Source organism: Paramisgurnus dabryanus, chromosome 2, assembly GCF_030506205.2.
Source record: "Paramisgurnus dabryanus chromosome 2, PD_genome_1.1, whole genome shotgun sequence".
Classification (NCBI taxonomy): Eukaryota; Metazoa; Chordata; class Actinopteri; order Cypriniformes; family Cobitidae; genus Paramisgurnus; species Paramisgurnus dabryanus.
In genome coordinates, this window is record NC_133338.1 from 31,315,017 (window position 1) to 31,333,089 (window position 18,073).

At 36.3% G+C, this 18,073-nt stretch overlaps 1 protein-coding gene across 5 annotated transcripts; it reads right to left on the reverse strand.

Moving 5' to 3' along the window:
* Positions 1-617: 617 nt before the first annotated feature.
* nr1h3 (nuclear receptor subfamily 1, group H, member 3) lies at positions 618-17,886 on the reverse strand. 5 transcript variants are annotated; one of them, XM_065267881.1, is made up of 11 exons: positions 17,736-17,886; positions 13,816-13,958; positions 8,996-9,078; positions 8,510-8,656; positions 6,772-7,038; positions 6,054-6,256; positions 5,185-5,364; positions 4,798-4,897; positions 4,505-4,618; positions 3,511-3,605; positions 618-3,250 (listed from the first exon to the last, which is right to left on the reverse strand). In XM_065267881.1, the coding sequence occupies exons 3-11, from the start codon at positions 9,036-9,038 to the stop codon at positions 3,104-3,106; spliced, it is 1,296 nt and encodes a 431-aa protein (XP_065123953.1). In that variant the 5' UTR covers positions 9,039-9,078; positions 13,816-13,958; positions 17,736-17,886; the 3' UTR covers positions 618-3,103. The 5 variants fall into 5 exon arrangements, with proteins under 5 accessions (XP_065123953.1, XP_065123956.1, XP_065123954.1 ...); XM_065267884.2 differs by having other exon boundaries at positions 17,713-17,736; XM_065267882.2 differs by lacking the exon at positions 17,736-17,886 and adding an exon at positions 17,539-17,624.
* Positions 17,887-18,073: the final 187 nt, after the last annotated feature.

An 18,073-nucleotide genomic window follows, 5' to 3' on the forward strand; every position in this document is an offset into this window, starting at 1 on the left:
CAACTAGTTGAGTAGTAAAATATGTGTATTTTCAGCTGACATGAGTAGTGTGTATCCAACAGTCTTGAGAAGTTATGCACATTGTTAACTGACATGTGTTATGTGTAGTTGTGTGTTGTCGACTGACATGAGTTATTTATTGTCAGTTGTATTGTGTACTGTAAACTGAAATGAGTAGTTGAAAAGCGCGTTGTCAACTGACGTGTAGATATGTGTATTGTCAATGGAAATGAGTTATGTACTGTCAGCTGGATTGTGTATTTTCAAATGACATGAGTTGGTATGTGTATTGTGAACTGACATGTGGAGGTGTGCATGTTGTCAGAGTCGTGCTGTGTATTGTATTTTGACAGTATAGTTATGCGTATACTTTTATTATCCATTTTTATTGAGTACTTCACAATGTATTATTATTTAACGTTGTCTTATTGTTGTGTTTTGACTTGTTTTTACCGTGGAAAGCACTTTAGGCAGTATGTAAAATATGCTGTATAAATAAAATAAATTAATTGGATGTCCAGCGTGTGCTCTAATGGGTTAGTTTGATGGAGTACATACTGCTTTAGGATGGTGAAAGACGCATAACAATTGCTAACAGACAGATCACCGACACTAAGTTGTAAGCTCAAATTCATCATTTATTTACAGGGTCAACCCTGATCTATTTTTTAAAAAAAGAAAAAAAAGAAGAATAAAAAGACAGAAACAACAAAGGTTCCCTGTTTTAGGTAAATGTATTTCTGTATAAAGAATAGTTGATGCTTTTAGTCATCTAAGTTTCTCAGAATTTTTATCAGATAAATATATACTCTCACAGAACAATAAATTTAGTCTACTTATAATTTAAACATATAAAGCAGAATATATAAGGACTTAAGGCATACATAAGGTTGCATTTCTATGATGACCTCATTCAAGGACTCTATTGAAGACAATGTTAATCAGTGTAAAGAGGTCCAATGAGCTGAGGGTACAAATAAATTATAACTACAATCAACTTCGCATCAAACACTTGCATGATGTGGTAACATTCTGTCAGAGGACAACAATTTCATAATTTCAGTTCTTGGGGAAAAGTTTAGAGCAGAGACCGTATTCCTTTAACCAGAATTCTGCTTGCCCCTTGATACATTTTGTTTAATGGCAAATCAACAGAAAGATCACAGTGGTTCAATCTTCACAATGCATGTCTAACAAATTACATACAGAGTCTACTGTTTAATGGGTTGTTGCCTCATTAATACCCTTGCATTCTGAAGCCCTTGCAGAAAATTTTAAATTACTGTTATGGTAAAACGGGCTTTAAATTGATGGAAACCAACCTAAAGCATGCAGATAATTTATGAACATAGCAGGGATGAACAATATAGATACCTGAAAGAAGCAGAGTTAGTTTCATAAGACAATGCAGATACAGTAAGAACATGATTTAGGTGAGATAAAACAATGAACTGTCACATGGGCATGTACGACTGCTTAAAACCAAGTCTAAATAATATGCACAGTCAGAGCAGATAATGCCACAGCAAACTAACTGTGTTAGTTAATTTGAAAAAAAGAAATACTTATTTTCCAATGTTAGTTTATAAAACCTAAAGTTTCTCAAGACCAGTAAAACTGAATTGCCTGTCGTCACACATGTCAGTTGTGATTCTGAATTATTACATTGTGAGTTACTGTAAGACTCTGGACCTAAACATTAAAAAGTTCTCTTACTTGCCCAGTCCCTTATTTCAGAGCTCAGTATAAAACCAACATGATAAGAAGGTATTGATTTACATTCATTATCAATATCTCTTGAAAAAAGGACAATATTCTCATAGAGAGGTACAACAAGATTTGGTTAAGAGACATGCCAAGAAAAATACTAAATGCTGTATGTGTAAATTAAAAATTTAAAGAGCATTCTCATCTTGATTTTGAGGTGGGTCTACATATTAGCAAAAATAGCATCAAGGGTTACCAAAAATATAAGTGAAATAAAATGAGATGATGAAATAGCAATATAGCAGTATGTTGGGTTGAAGAATGCAACTATTTATTACCCAATGATAAATATAAAATTATATTCAGCAATTTTTTCGTAATTTTTGCACTTTTCTATCAGCCTCTCAGTAGTAGCAGTTGAGCAGCACACTGATTTGGGTTAACAGCTCCAGTGACTCTAACTGATCCCTGCCTACAGTGACCCAGCACTCCAAGTAATACCCTAATGCAAAACATAGGCCACCTTAAAAAAAATGGCTGATCCTGTAAGTGGACTGATTGATACAACAACATCAGCTATTTTTCTACATAATCCAACAAACAGCAGCCAACAAAATTTCTTGTGCTCTTAAGGATATGCTAGGTCAGTGTAAAATGTTATAAAATGTCTTGCATTTTACTGATTTCATTCACAAAAACGTTCAATTTTGGGGTGTTAGCAAGCGACTGCTTTTTAATGTTAATTACAAGGCTAAATACGTGCCAAACACGACGTAATGTAAAAAAATAGTAATGAACAATAGATGTGCGCCTGTGCATGTATGTATACTCATCATATAAGAATCAAAAGGCTGACAGCCATATCCCACCAATCAGCACGTGTAGAATCGTGAAACACTGTAAATAAAACAGTTGTATAATGAGGGGTGCCTTTAAGATAACCACTGTTAAAATCTGAAAGTAGACTAAAACCTGCACAAAGCTCTCAGTACTGGAACCATTAAGTATAAATGACACGCACACAAAAAACCCATGTCCACATACATGTTCATAGCCACTCACACTAGCAAGCATGTCTATGTGGATCCAGATCCTCAGTCTCAAATGGTCAAATAACCATTATTAGTTCTGAACGGTCCCTGAGCCACTTCTGGCCATACAGTCTATCAATAGCACATTCAACGGAAGCAGTCCATCGCCCACCGAGTCCAAATCATACACGGAAGAGAATGACGAAACCAAAGTCATTACGACTGGCTCCATGCCAAAGTGGGAGACATTTCAGGCCCTTGGGGATGATATGAGGTTAGTCACCACACTTGTGCTTGGTCTATAGAGGCCCCCCACCACGGCTATGTTTCATTGGCTCATTCTGTCCTGGGGGTGGAGCACCAGCTCACTCATGAACATCCCAAATTTCAGAGAGCAGAGGGGGGAGTTTCTTGTCCTGGAGGCGCAGAGCGAAGACTTGCTCTGAGTGGACGCTGCTCAGCGTCCGAAGGCTTACCAGCTTCATCAGCATGCGGGGAAACATCAGATGATCCTTTGGTAGACATGAAAGAGAGGTGGGTTCATTAGCAACAACTGTTAACAGTTGTCATCCATGTGTGCACAATCGTCAGTGCCACCTAGTGGCAACTAAGTACACAGACGAAATATGCTCATACGTTCCATGACTTTAAATGAACAAACACCACAACAAAACATGAATATTTTTGTAGTACTCATGTTAAACAACTGATCACCAGTAAGTACAAATTGTTCAATTGCTCTGAATATCTCGTGATCTCGAAGTATACTCACATTGGGTCGTTTTATTCTGATGTAAGAGTTGAGGGCATCCACATAAGGCTGCTGCAGTCTTTCCACTAAATCGTGATCGTGCACATTGGGGCGGTCTGATCCAAACACGTAGAAGACAGGAAAAAAGTTAAAGTTGAAACAAATGGATGATGATTCATTTTATTCAGGCCTAAGGAATGGTACACAGGAAGCACTGAAGCATTGATAAGAAAAAACCCACACTATACACAATGACAGCCTCAAACTTGTATCTACAAAATCTCATAGGTGACTAAAAATGGTTTAATAAATAAAAAATAAGCATATGTTTATTCCTAAAAGAGATAAGATTGAAGTTCAATTAAATTGATAAACATCTTTGCTGTCATGGATGCTAATATCTGTTCATATTGAGATTTATTGATAATGTGACACTTTGCATTGTACTCATAATGAAAACAAGTTCTTTTGTTGCTTTTTTATTCATTCATCCATTAAATGGAATCTACTTACATTTCTAAAATTAAACAGTGAACAATGTTTAACTCTTTCCTCGCCATTGACGAGTTATCTCGTCAATACTGCAATACCGCGGACCTTACCTTACCCAATTTATGAAGAAACTGAAGCCAAAACGTTATTTACTAATTTTAAACTCTATATATATGATTTGATAATCGTTCTGAATCTGATCTCTAACAAAATTCCTTTACAAAAATTCTATAAATTTGTATTTTTAAACACAAATACCCATATAGAAAAAAATATAGATAGGATGAAAGTTTTTTTCCTGTTTTATTTGATTGTTTGTTTATTTGAAAGCTGAGGGTCTGTTCCTTTATTTGCTATATTTGTATGTTTATACATTTTTAGAAGAATTTTTTTCTGGAAGGCATTGTGTTTAAAATCACAAAAAATGCTGGCAGGCAACTATTCAAAAAATGGCTGGCAGCGAATTAGTTAGGACCAAAAAACAGCAAACAATATAATAGGGGTGTTTGTGAGTCAAACTGACCTGCTGAGAAAATATTGATAGCGATAAGTAAAGCGTACTCCGCCTCATCCAGGTGTAGATCATTCATGCCCTTAGAAAATTCAAAAATTGGGTTGATGAACTCCAATTGCAGCCCTGCAGATAAGCCAAAGATCACAGAGACCCATTTAGGGCACAAACACTAAAAACAGCCAGATAAACTTCAATAAATGCATACAAAACACCAAAAGTGTGACAAATAACCTTATTCTGTAACACATATTACTTTAATATATCTTGAATACAAAAGGTAATATTTTAAAAACATTTAATACCTGCTTTAGCAAAATCCTCCTTATTATAACTGAAGTCTTTGAGGAAGGTGATGCTCTCAATCGCTGGGTTGTAACGTCTGGATGTCTCTAGCAGCATGATCTAGTAAAAACAAATGTTTTCACATTTGTCCTCCATAAAACACTAATATATGCAGCAAGTTCTGATCCACATACAGGCTGTGCCTGGTTTTCCAACATAAGCATAATGCATAAGCTTATAGTTAATCACCTACTCCTACATATCCCAGGAAAACAGTTAAACATTTTCTAAATATGTATCAACTGTAACCAAAAATCCCCCAAATAATAGTGTCCCATCTGCACACATAAAACAGCGACAACAGAAAATGGCAACAAAAATGTGTGCTAAAGGTCATTCAGCCTAACCTCTATAGTTGAGGTCTTCAACAGGGCGATCTGGTCCTCTCTGGTGAGCTCCAGGAAGCCGGGCAGCTGTTTAGCAAAGTCTACAATCTCCTGAACAGACATGATGGCCAGCTCAGTGAAGTGAGCAAACCGCTGTTGTCGAATCTCTCGGTTAAGTGGGTCCTGATTCTGTGGCCATGGCTGAAAAACAACAAAACTTGATGTAAACGGCCAGCAGCTAAATCTCAGATTCAAACTCAAAGCAAGTAGAAAAAAGGGCAGAACATTAAACTCTTGACGTACTGCGGTATTTCAGATTTTGTGAGAACTGATCTAAGATGATCTAAGTCACTGTGGAATTATCTGCTTTGCCAAATGTCAAAGTGACCTAGAGGTTTAGTTTGATTTTGCAGAAAGTTGGCAGCAACAGCAGCCCAATGTCAGATAAAAAAGCGTTGCAATATCAAAGTGCTCTACACCCCTAAAAACATAAAAGGCCAGATTTATTAAACAGGGCTAATTAGTGTGAACGCAAAAGAGCTTGATAGGAGTGAAAATGTATTCGCGTGATTTATTGACAAGGTCTATGTTACAGAATACAGACCCAAAATCTCATTTCCATAATGACCAACGCAATCTACAACTGATTTTAGGATTTTTAAGGCGGTAAATAATTACCAGTAAATTGGCTAAAGCAAACCTTACTAAATTGTGTTGCGTGATTCATTTAAATTTCCTCCCATAAATTGTGCTTCTAAAAATCTATTTTATTACAGTGTGTCTTCAGTAAATGCTGACAGTAGTTATTAAACGGCAAAAAGGGTGTTTGCGCAGGTGCGAGCTGTAAGTAAATCTGGCTTAAAGCCGATATACTTGCTAAAGCTACTTACTGTGACTTTGGGCCGGTCCAGAAATGAGCGTTTATTGCACTGTTTCTGCATGGCAACCAGCTTTTCTATCATCTCCTGCTGTTCAGGAGCCAGTGGGAGCATCTCAGGGGCAGGGCTGGGCGTGGCCACCGAAGACGTCCGTGCAGTTTCTTCTTCCTGTTTTTTCATCTTCTTTAGTCGGATCTGCTCCTCTGACAGTACACCTAGTACAATGACAGGCAAGTTATCGAATAACCAAATAACAAAAACTATAAACGTAGCAATAACAGAAACTATAAACAAAACAATGAAGTGATATACATATTAAAGAGAAGAAAAAGTATGATAAAATAATGTATCTGAAAAATACGAACAGATGGATTTAAGGATTAACATGTCCAAAAAATGTAAATAAATGGCAGAGAAAAAACAAAAGGCTGGTAACTCTTGAGAAGTGTTCCTAAGATAAAGGTTACATTTTGATTATTTATTTATCTATGATTTTTCAGTTTTTTATTATTTAACATTGTATTTTCATAAATCCAATTTATATAAATAAACTTGCCTTGCCTTATACACTGTTTCCAATACTAACCTGTTTCTGGTGATCTTTACTATTTAAAACAAAAAAATTACCCAAGAGTTTAGGCAAATTAGCTTCAAAAAAGATAAATTTGGTTAAAGGGCGAGTAGAAAAAGAAGAGATGATAAGCTGTGATTTGACAGGTAATTAACTCACATTGCTCCAGCATCCCTGCCTCCCTGCACTTCCGCAGACGGCACTGCTGACACTTGCGGCGCATGTACATGTCCATTTCGCAGCGGCCCGAGTTCTTGCAGGTGTACTGAGCTCCTTTGATCACACTGCGTCTGAAGAAACCTTTACAGCCCTCACAGCTCAGAACATTATAATGAAAGCCAGATGCTTTGTCTCCACACACACTACACACCTCGTTCCCCAGCATCTTAGGGGCAGGGCCCTTCTTCCTCTTCATTGGCTGACCCTCTGTGCAAACACACACAGGACAGAAAAACTTATACAACTGTTTCATCTTTTGTATAAGCATATCTCAGGCATTAAAGACCCATTTACAGTAAGATATGCACATTTTTGGTTGATCCAATCTTAATTGGAAAGTGTTGTGAACATGATTTAAAAAAAAAAATGACAAGATTATACCATTGAATTTATAATTATAATTTTTTTTTATAGATGTAAAAAAAGTCTTTGGTGTCCCCAGAGTGCTTATGTGAGGTTTTAGCTTAAACCACCCAACGGATCATTTAGTATAGCATGTTAAAATTGCTACTTTGTAGGTGTGAGCAAAAATGTGCCGCTTTTGTGTCCTTTAAAATGCAAATAAGCGGATGAAATACAAATACTGATCACAATGATGGTGGTTTGTTGCAATTGAAACTCAGTTGTTCTTTCATTTATCTTTTCTCTCTCTCTTTCTTTCAGCACTTAATGGGAGTGCCATGGTTGGATATTGCAGACTAAGGGGCGGTATTAATTTAATTATACTTGCTACCTACCTCACAAAACAGGTGACATCTGAACAACCTAATTTTTCACATGCTTGCAAAAAATGGTTTACCACAACTAAGTTACTGGGTTGTTCTTTTTCACATTTTCTAGGTTGATAGAAGCACTGGGGACCCAATTATAGCATTTAAACATGGATTTCCACACTATGACCCATTAAAACATGTTTGACATACAGTGGACACAATAAGTAAAATATAAGTAATACAACCTTATATTGCAAAGTTTTTAAGATGTCAAATAAATCTTTGGTGTCCCCAGAGTACATATGTGAAGTTTTATCTCAAAATACCATATAGATAATTTATTATAGCATGTTAAAATTGTCACTTTGTAGGTGTGTGCAAAAATGTGCAGTTTTGGGTGTGTCCTTTTAAATGCAAATGAGGTGATCTCTGTACTAAATGGCAGTGGTGTGGTAGGATAGTGCAGATTAAGGGGCGGTGTTATCCCCTTCTGACATCACCAGGGGAGCCATATTTCAATTAGCTATTTTTCACATGCTTGCAGAGAATGGTTTACCAAAACTAAGTTACTGGGTCGATCTTATTCACATTTTCTAACTGATTAAAGCCCTGGGGACACAATTATAGCACTTAAACATAGTTAAATTTTCATGGCATGTCCCCTTTAAAGTATACAAATGTAATGTACACTCCCCAACCTAACTGCATTTTCATTTACTTGAACCAGTTAAACAAGAACATTGAGGTGGGAAAAACATATGCACAAACACATACTGACATTCATGTTCATACATGCTCCTGCAGAGTCATTATGTAATAAAAACACAACTTAAGTTCAAAATTTATATTATAAATGAAACTTACTGACTGTGAACCTTACTTTTCTATAAAATGAGTCCACAAACACATTCAAAAATATTTCAAATCAAAACTCAAATTGAAAACACACAGACACACAGCCTCACCTTTGGGCTCCATGAGCATCGTGTCATTCAGCTCATTGTGTGAAGTGTTGTATGAGGCTGTTTGACTTAGAGAAGACTGGCTCTCCTGTTTCACTTCTGCCATCCCTGATGAAGGTCCCTCTTCATTGACACAGCACAGAGAGTCCCCTACAAACACACAAATGACCATTACAAACTACACAGATGTCCAGCAGTGTACAGTAATACATATACAAACACTATTGGATCGCTATTTCTCCATATAGAGAAATCACAAACAACACACACAAGTACATCCCTAAGAATAAAATGTTAGCCTTAAATTACACTTAATAACAATAGTATTATTAATACAAAAAAACAATATTATTCAAATATATTTTAGTCATTATGTACTGAAAAACATAATCAAGTGTGGAGCTCTCATTTAAAAATAAGTATTTCTAATTTTTCCTTTCCATTGAAACGTTAACATTTGTTCATAGTAAAAATAAAAACGATGCTTACCATGACCAACATCAATGATATCAGTCGTAGAAAGGATGGACATCTTTCACACAGCTACTTGTCATAACTAATCAACACTGCGCCTGTAAATGAGAAAAACGGCAAAACTAAAGAAAAACTGCATGCAGCAAAGCACTTAAGTATAATCATTACTGTCTTTGAATTAAACGGCCTACATTTGTAACAAACAGCTTAGTTTGTGTGTTTTATATATTTTTTTATTTTCAAAAAATAAAATCAAAAGCTTAAAAGTTAAGATCTTGAAAGAAGCATCTTCTGGCCAAATAAATACAAATGACAGACCTGATAACCTGATACTTCCTTCTGCATTCAAAGACAGCTCAAAGCACACGTAATCTAGGCAGAAAGTGATCTGTAACTCTCACTACCCGAGACTGAACGCACGCAAACCATGATCTTTAATGATCACCAATGACAAAACTGCTCAATAAACAGAACTAGTAACTTCTGTTTGCAAAATCACAAAAAAACACACACTGTCATCCTTTCGGATCATGGGAAATTTGGTTAGTATGAAGTGTACCAAGCAAAAAATGAGAAATGCCCATTAAAGAAAATGCAGGTTTTGTGCAAACTTAGCACGCTGTAGGAACAAAATATTGGAGAATAGGAAGCGAAAGTGCAAAAACTTTGCTGGTCAGGAGTGGTCACTCATGGGTGTTCCTTCTACCAGAGAGGTACATCTCATTTGGGGAAGGATATTTTTGGTAACAACTCAGAAAATTCTGCTGATTCAATCCTAGAATATGAAATTGTCAGCTTAAAAGTAAAGCATTTACCAAGGGACGGGTATAACAATCTATAGGGTTGTGAAAAACATTGATTCTATGATTTTAATTGAATTGATATTTAATTTAACAAAACAATATCATTGAACGCACTTGAACATATATATTTACACAGGATCTTTCAAAATGCCTTGGTTATCCTCATAAACATAATATGCTGCGTGAATGTAAACAATTAAGAAATAAAAACATAATTTGTGCAGTTAGAGGTTTTCATAATAGCTGATACAAACGCAGTAAATCTCAACAAAACATTTGTTTCAACTATAATACACACACAAGAACTGAATGTGTATGTGGTGCATGTGCATCTATTAACTGTATCCAAAAATCCATCCAGTAAAACCTTTCATAGAAACTGACAGTGAACAATAAATACAATAATTATTCAAAAACAAATAATATTATGCTGTTAAACATATGCTGGTTCAACTGGTTTATTTATTCTGCTACTATATATTATTACAAAAATGAGGAGTACAGAATATATACGACATAAACTGCTTATTAGTTTATGTTTATAATAGTTTTTGATGTGTTTGTGTACTTTTGTTATGTTTTAAATGATTTTTTTTAAATAAGCATAAATAAGTAAAAAAAAAACAGAGGGACAGTTGCACTGATCTATATAAATGACTGGATTGCGCATGACGTCACACTTGTGAAGCCACCGCACCGCCATGTTGGTATACCCAAACGTTCTATTAAATCAATGGACGTTATCAGATTTTAATGATAAAACATCACTTTACTCGTCTTCGTTTTTATATGTGAAGTTACCCTGTACATTATTACAACACAAACGTCCAAAGCATGTAAATAGTTATTTACTGAAAGTTGTACAATTTGCGTTTTAAACAGTTATTATACATTCATCTTTATTACAGAATCAGATCAGCAGACAGACCGCAGCATATTTAGTATTAATGACAATAAACGTGCTCATTCTGAAATCTAAATAAATAATCATGCTTTGTAACGTATGTGCATGCAATAATTTGCTAGTTTTGTAATTATGTTATCTAAACTTACCAGTTACCTAAACTTATTTAGAGAAATAACCCTGACCGTCACAGTGTAGCTGAATGTCAAAAAAAAACCTTTATTTATACCCGTGTCATTAACAAATGCAACAGACACACTCACCTTAACGGTTTTTTATAAATCCATTATCCTGCCCGATTAAAACATAAACATGGCAAATAACACCAGAATTAACAAATAATTAACGTACACATATCCTAAAAATTAACCTTGTGTAACTGATACGCTGTAAAGGGGTTAAATTTTGATCATGATTTTGAATGGAAGTCAATGACGCTCTCTGCCGGTCCCACTGTAGAGATACTGGTATGTCTCTGTGCTTTTATATTTGCGCATTGAAGACCTGTCACCCCTGAGGAACAACATGAAACGATTAAATATATCTTCATATGATGTATCAGGAGGACACTTCTTCATTTCATCCTCACACTGGCTCATACATGAAATAGGCTTTATGCCCAGCTGCACTACTTCCTGAACTTCAGCCAGCTCCTTGTTTCCTGTCTTCCATTATTGGACAAACTGATTAATCCAGGTGTGCCTGACCTCAGTAGTCACAAACAAACTGATTAATCCAGGTGTGCCTGACCTCAGTAGTCACAACAACAATTATCATATACACCTGGATTAATCAGTTTGTTCAATAATGGCAGACAGGAAACAAGGAGCTAGCTGAAGTTCAGGAAGTAGTGCAGCTGGGCATAAAGCCTATTATCATCATGGAAAACGCTGGTTCCGGTTGTCTGACAGTATGCGCCGGAAGTCACGCCCATAATTCGCGCAAAGCGTCATGGGGCATAGGAATAGTGTGGATTGGACGCTCCGATGCATTCACAGGAATTCCCTTAAGTTGAGGTTTCCGCCATCCAGTTGGTTGCCACCAAATATTACCCCGTTCCAATTGGTTGCCGCAGAACCGCGTCATAACTCATTACTCTAAAGTTGATTTCAAATTTCCTCAACGCTCACATTGTCCAAGATGTGCCGCGCTGCTGCTCGCCGGACTTTACAGCCAGCTCTCATTGAAAATAAATGACTTTGACGCTCTCGACGGTGGCGGTGTGAACACACTGTATGTATATTGGATCCGTAAATCACATATTGGTCTTAAAGACTAAAATGTTTATTGAAATATTGATAACTATTCAATATTGGAATAAATAGAAATACAGGCGGAACCCATTCGGTTAAAAAAATAACAATTTAATCAGCAAATTGGTCGCAATACCCTGCACTAGGAATCTACATCCCAATCACACAACAAATTCTCATACAGTACCACAAAGGGTTTATGATAAAATATGCGTGTGTAAGAAAGACACTGTCTTAAGACACTCACTTAACATTAAACTGATTACACATGAGATTAAATTGAAAGTTAGTTTGAACAAAAAACTGTTATCCAATCATAGCAGTGGGCGTTTACTTCCAAGTCGTCAATGCAGCCCGCCCATTAAAACGGATCATTTCTCTAACCAGCCTCAAAATCAGGGTACAAAATGGCCTATTACTTATTGCTTTTGATGTTTTTGGATGTAAAAACCATGCAAACGTCATGAGTAGACCTCAGACAACAGTATAAAGCAATAAAAATGACAGAGGAAGGGCACCTTTAAACATCTGAATGACAATAAAAACAAGAACAAATTCACAGAAATGTCCTCCCTCCTACTTGTGCAAGGAAAGCACTTACAGTAATACACTCACTTGCTCTATGCCCTTCTTCATGCTTATGTTTTATGGTACAGTAGGTGTAACATACTAAAGTATTTCAATGAGCATGGGTAAAAGAGCACTGTATTGAACTCCCAACTACATGTATTACAATATTATCACAGTTAGATAATGAACAAAACAGCACTAAATCTACAGGAGATAATGTGAATCTGTGGGATCAGTTTCAATCTCTCTCATATGGTTTGCTTCACTTTTGTCAAAATACTTTTTGTCAAATAGCACCTCTGACCACATCAAGTTTCAGTTTCATAGCTTTAACTTCTTAGAAGACCATTTAAAGTACACTTCCTACAGAGATGTTGACAATTTAAGGAATAAATGCATTAAAGCGTAACTAAACCCCTGGTCAGAGGCTGACTCCACCCACTGGCAATATTTGAAAAATGCAAGAAAAGTGGGCAGATCCCTACGAAGATAGAGGGGACGAACTAGCTTGTACCAAGTGTGTGGTGAGATCGTAACAAGGGCGTGGTGATCTTGAACCTGCTTACGTCACGAGTCATTTTTTGGACCCAACATCCAATGGGAAAATTCAACTGCAGTAGCCACCGTTCAACCTGAAGAGGGCAGCACTCAGACGTTTTTACACCATATATTGCAGTATTGAAACACTTTATATCCAAATGTCAAAAAAATTACTAAAATCAATAAACAGCACTAATAAAACATAATCCTTACAGATCATTAACTAAAAAAAGTTGGTTTGGGGTTTAGTTACTCTTTAATAAGCATTAATACAAGGATTTAAAATATCCTTGCAACGTGGAATGCGTATATATATATATATATATATATATATATATATATATATATATATAAAAACTAAATATGCTAAAATATTACCAGATCAAATGAATAGCAGGATATAAAAGTAACTGAGGTAATAAAATACTATTGATATGGAGTAAATTGGCAGATCAAATATATTCAGCTCGTCCTATAACATCTTAATACTATAGATAGTTTTCGATTGTTATTGTTCACATAAAATATGCATTATTTACATAGCTGATCTTTTTGACGACATCTATCAAAATGATAAAGTTTCACACTCTATCATCTGAACCAGAAACTGGATTAAAACAGTACATTGGCATGAATCATGACATAATTAAAACACCTGTGACTATGAATCCAGCATGATCACAAACACAGCACGCATAATGTGCATTAATAAATACAGGAACATGTGTCTGGGTGTTTAATGAAATAATGAGGATGGGCACTTACCCCTGGTTTAACAGTTTTGTTTTTGTCTGTCCATCTTGTTTTTAATGTGTTGCTAGCTGCACATTATGTGTATTCTCTACATCAGGCCGGTTTGCCATCAGAGGAGCCTTCACTTCTGTATGAGCCTCTTTTGTGTCAGCTTTCTGTTTGAGAGCAAAAAATAAACAACAACACATGAGAGACGAAAAACAAGACGGTTATAAACTAAAGGTAGAGTTTTTTTTTCCAAAAACCGAAAGCAAGAGATAAAACAAGTGGAAGAACATACTAAGAGACAAGATGATGGGCGGGCGAGCGAGCGAGAGACGGTGGGAAGGAATAAAGGAGGGTGGAAAAGAGAGCAAGAGGGCACATAAAAGGTTATTATCGGTCGTTCACATGGCTGTGAAATCCCCACAGAGGCATGAGCTAAAGCTTTCTCTTTTTGCAAGCGTCTCCTGAAGCACATCTTCCACACTTCTTGCAATTCAATGCAAAAAGATACTGATTCACTGAAAAGATGCTCAAAGAACATCTCAGTGGAAACACTTAAAGAAAGTTTTTATTAAAATATTGAGTTACAAGACATTCTGCATTCGGCATTCTGCTGCCTGGATGTTTGCTTTTTAAATGATATTGAAATAAAACCATAAGAATATCCTGACTACTTCTAGACACCTTGCCAAATCCTCTTCAACATGAACATTCATGGCATCGCATTACACTAAAATTACAGCTACGCCACGAACAGAACAAAGTCCAGGTTATATCACCATCCGTACAAACATTAGGACAATGAAAAATAAAATTGTATGTGCAAATACTAAGACAAGAAGGGCACACGCCACAGATAATTAATATTTAAATGTAAATTTCTAATGTATAGGCTGTAAAACTGATTCTAAAGAAATACACTTTGTATGTGCTGAAATAAATTAAACTAGACCAGTTATATATTAAAACAAAATAAAAATAAATCCTGCCACTGTCTCAATCTTTATTTATTTAGTAAATGGTACAGATCTTACTTGAATTGTACACTTCATTAAAATCACAATAAAATCATATTGAAAGTGACCTAAAGTAAACCAGTGGATGGCTTCTTCCAATGTCCAATGTTCTGCACAACTTATCAGTGGGCTGCTACCTTTGCCCTGTAAACCAGTATGCACTACACCTTTCTGCCAGATCAAGAATGTGGTCAAATGTGGGCAGATATGATAGCTGGATAGTGATTTACAGGATCAAATAAAACAATTCAGACAAATCAACATTTAATTATCTTTATCCGTATAACTCCTGGGCCCAGACACCTTGAGCCTATCGAAAAATGTTGCATAGATGTTTCAAGCCTTCAGAAACCGGTTTAAGTTAAATTAAGTTCTGTTTTAGGAAGTGGTGTTTTCCTATTCTCTACAAGCTTCCTCTTAATTGTCATGCTAATTACAAGGAAGAATTTCTTGATCTACATATGGCGCTTTTCCATTGCATAGTAGCCCACGGTTTGATTTTGGTCGAGTCAGCTTACTTTTGGGGCTTTTCCACTGGGTGCAGTACGTAGTACCAGATACTTTTTCAGTACCACCTCGGTTGGGCTTCCAAGCAACCCGATGCTGATATCAAACGTGACGCAAAAACACTGTAGATCACTGATTGGTCTGAGAGAATCCTCACTTCCAGCATCATTCAATGTAAAAGATTAGCTTTATCTTCATGCTAGCTTGCGCTGTCTCGAGCAAACATGTTGTCATCTGTGCTCTGCTATAAGTTCCCAAACTCCCTTTTGGCAATGAAAAACATCCACAGGTTAAAGGCGGAGTCCATGATGTTTGAAAGCCAGTGTTGATATTTGAAATCGCCTAAACAAACACGCCCCTACCCCAATAGAATCTGGACATTCCGTTGATAGACCCGCCCCACACATACGCAACCCGGCATTTGATTTGATTTGATTGGCTATAAGTGTGTTTTGGTAGTCGGCCCGTCTCCTTTTCCAAACCGTTTTTCAAACATCGTGGACTCCGCCTTTAAGAATCAGAAACACAATAACAGTTTTTATTTCCAGACTTGCAGTTTGTGGCGGCACATTCGCGACGCGCACATCACATATATGCTTAAATGTAACTTAAATGAGGTTCAGCGGAGCGCTTCGACTAACGCCACTGGTGTTTGTACAGAAACTGTCATGTGAGACAGAGGTTGTGATAAACATCTATTTGTGGTGGTCAATTTTAATTTTGTGGCGGACTGAGAAATAAATAAATGTATGGGAATGTACAACGATGCTCTCACTTGTATGATGTCACAGCAGTAGGCAGCGCAAATATAACGGCACGCCTATAATCCCTCCCACTCTGAAGTGTTACTAAACTCGATGCAAAAGCTAACCAAGCCAAAGTGATGTGAGCTGATCCGACCTGACCCAAACCAAACCATGGGGTACTGTGCAATGGAAAATTGCCAATAGAGTGCAACTAAATTACACAAGATATAAAGAATATGAGTTTGTGAGAAGAGTACAGTTTGGTTGTTTGTGCATCCAATGTTGATGACAGTAAAATAAGCAAGTAGAAAAGCATCAGTTCAAATGTAACAAGGGTGTTTGCTAGTTTCACAGGACTTGGACTATTCATATTACTAAAAAAAGTTAGTTATAGATTTAAAACTCTCACGGATATGAAAATGTAACTAAGGGCTTAGCTGCAAGAAACCCCTCAGTTAACAATGTAATTATAACAGTTGTCACTAAGGGTTTTCTAACTTAAGTGTTGTTTTACAACAGGATGAACGTTCATATGAACCTTATGTACTGTTTATAAAAGGGTCTTGTGTGAATAAAATTAAGCATGGCTGTGTCACACTAAAGGTGTAGTCGTTAACCAAACTACCGGTAGTATGATGTATGACGTCATAACTTCATTCACAGTGTAAACAAACAGCCTGTCAAATGCACCTGCAGCCTTGTGACTCTGATATAACGTTTAAATAAACCTAAACATTTTTAAGCGTATACCAAAGGCACAAATAATCATCTTAACTGTGTTCTTTTACAAATATATTCATTATAATGATTGACCACTAGTGTCTTCAAAAGCATTTATTTGTCTTAAAATATGCCTTTGCTAAATGACAGCTTTAACTATGATGACGGCTACCATTAAACGTGATTGCTAATATGTTACGCAATTGTCTAAAATGTTAAGCACCTGCGCATGTATAAGTTAGTGTGTTTACTGTGAGCTGTGGCGTCTATAATCTCAGGTAGAAAATGTGGTACAAAATCCGTTCACGGACACAGCTCATACACTTTTTGAATACAATTTTAAGGTTTGATATGCTGTTTAGTTGTCGTCCAATCTACACGTACAAGTAAGTCCGTAACTACGCACTTAAACGTCTTTATGCGCAGTAGGTTACTGTCTACATTAACCGTTCTTAGTATGTACTTAACCCCAAAAACATTAACTTTAAAATGAAGGCACAAATAAACAAAACAAGCTCGATGACAAACACCAGTACAGATTACAACGATGTCCCTCCCATAAACCTGGTGAGAGGAAACACTCTTCGGCTATGGCTAGCCAACTCACCCCTGATAGCCTACGTTCCGTTAAATAATACAAGTGATATAAAATAAACCGATAAAACACACTCTTCTGCTAACCTCGCATTCTACTAACTAGATAAATCGGTCAAATATACGAAAACGTCAGGGTAAATAAATTAGAAAACTTTTGTTATTACACGAGTGTAGATTAAGCTCCCAGCCAGCACTGACAGACAAGCAGGTTTCCCCCATCATGACAGCTACGTAAGCTAACGTACATCACATTAAACACAGCCCTTTCATACGTAAATACATGTGTAACTTTTTCAAGACATTGCGTGATTAGACGGAGGTTAAGATGAAAATCATACTCTGATTTTTTGATAACAGGTACCTCGTTAGGTTGGAGATGACAAGATGTTTAATCCACAACGGTGAACTTTACTTAAACGATATGAAAAGAGAAAAAGCTTAGCAGGCCGCACAGGGAGAACGCAAGATGGCCACATACAATCACAAGACTGCTATTGTCTTTTGCTTTCAAAATAAAAGTCTGTAAAAGTACTTTGGTGACAACGATGGATCCCTGACAAAATAATATAAAAACTTTGTGCTATAATACTAGGTTATATTTGTGGGAGAACTTAATTAAAAGATTGTTGTCGAATTAAAACGATATTTTCTAACACTTTATGTTTAATTTCATTTATACTTATTTTTACATAAGTTCAC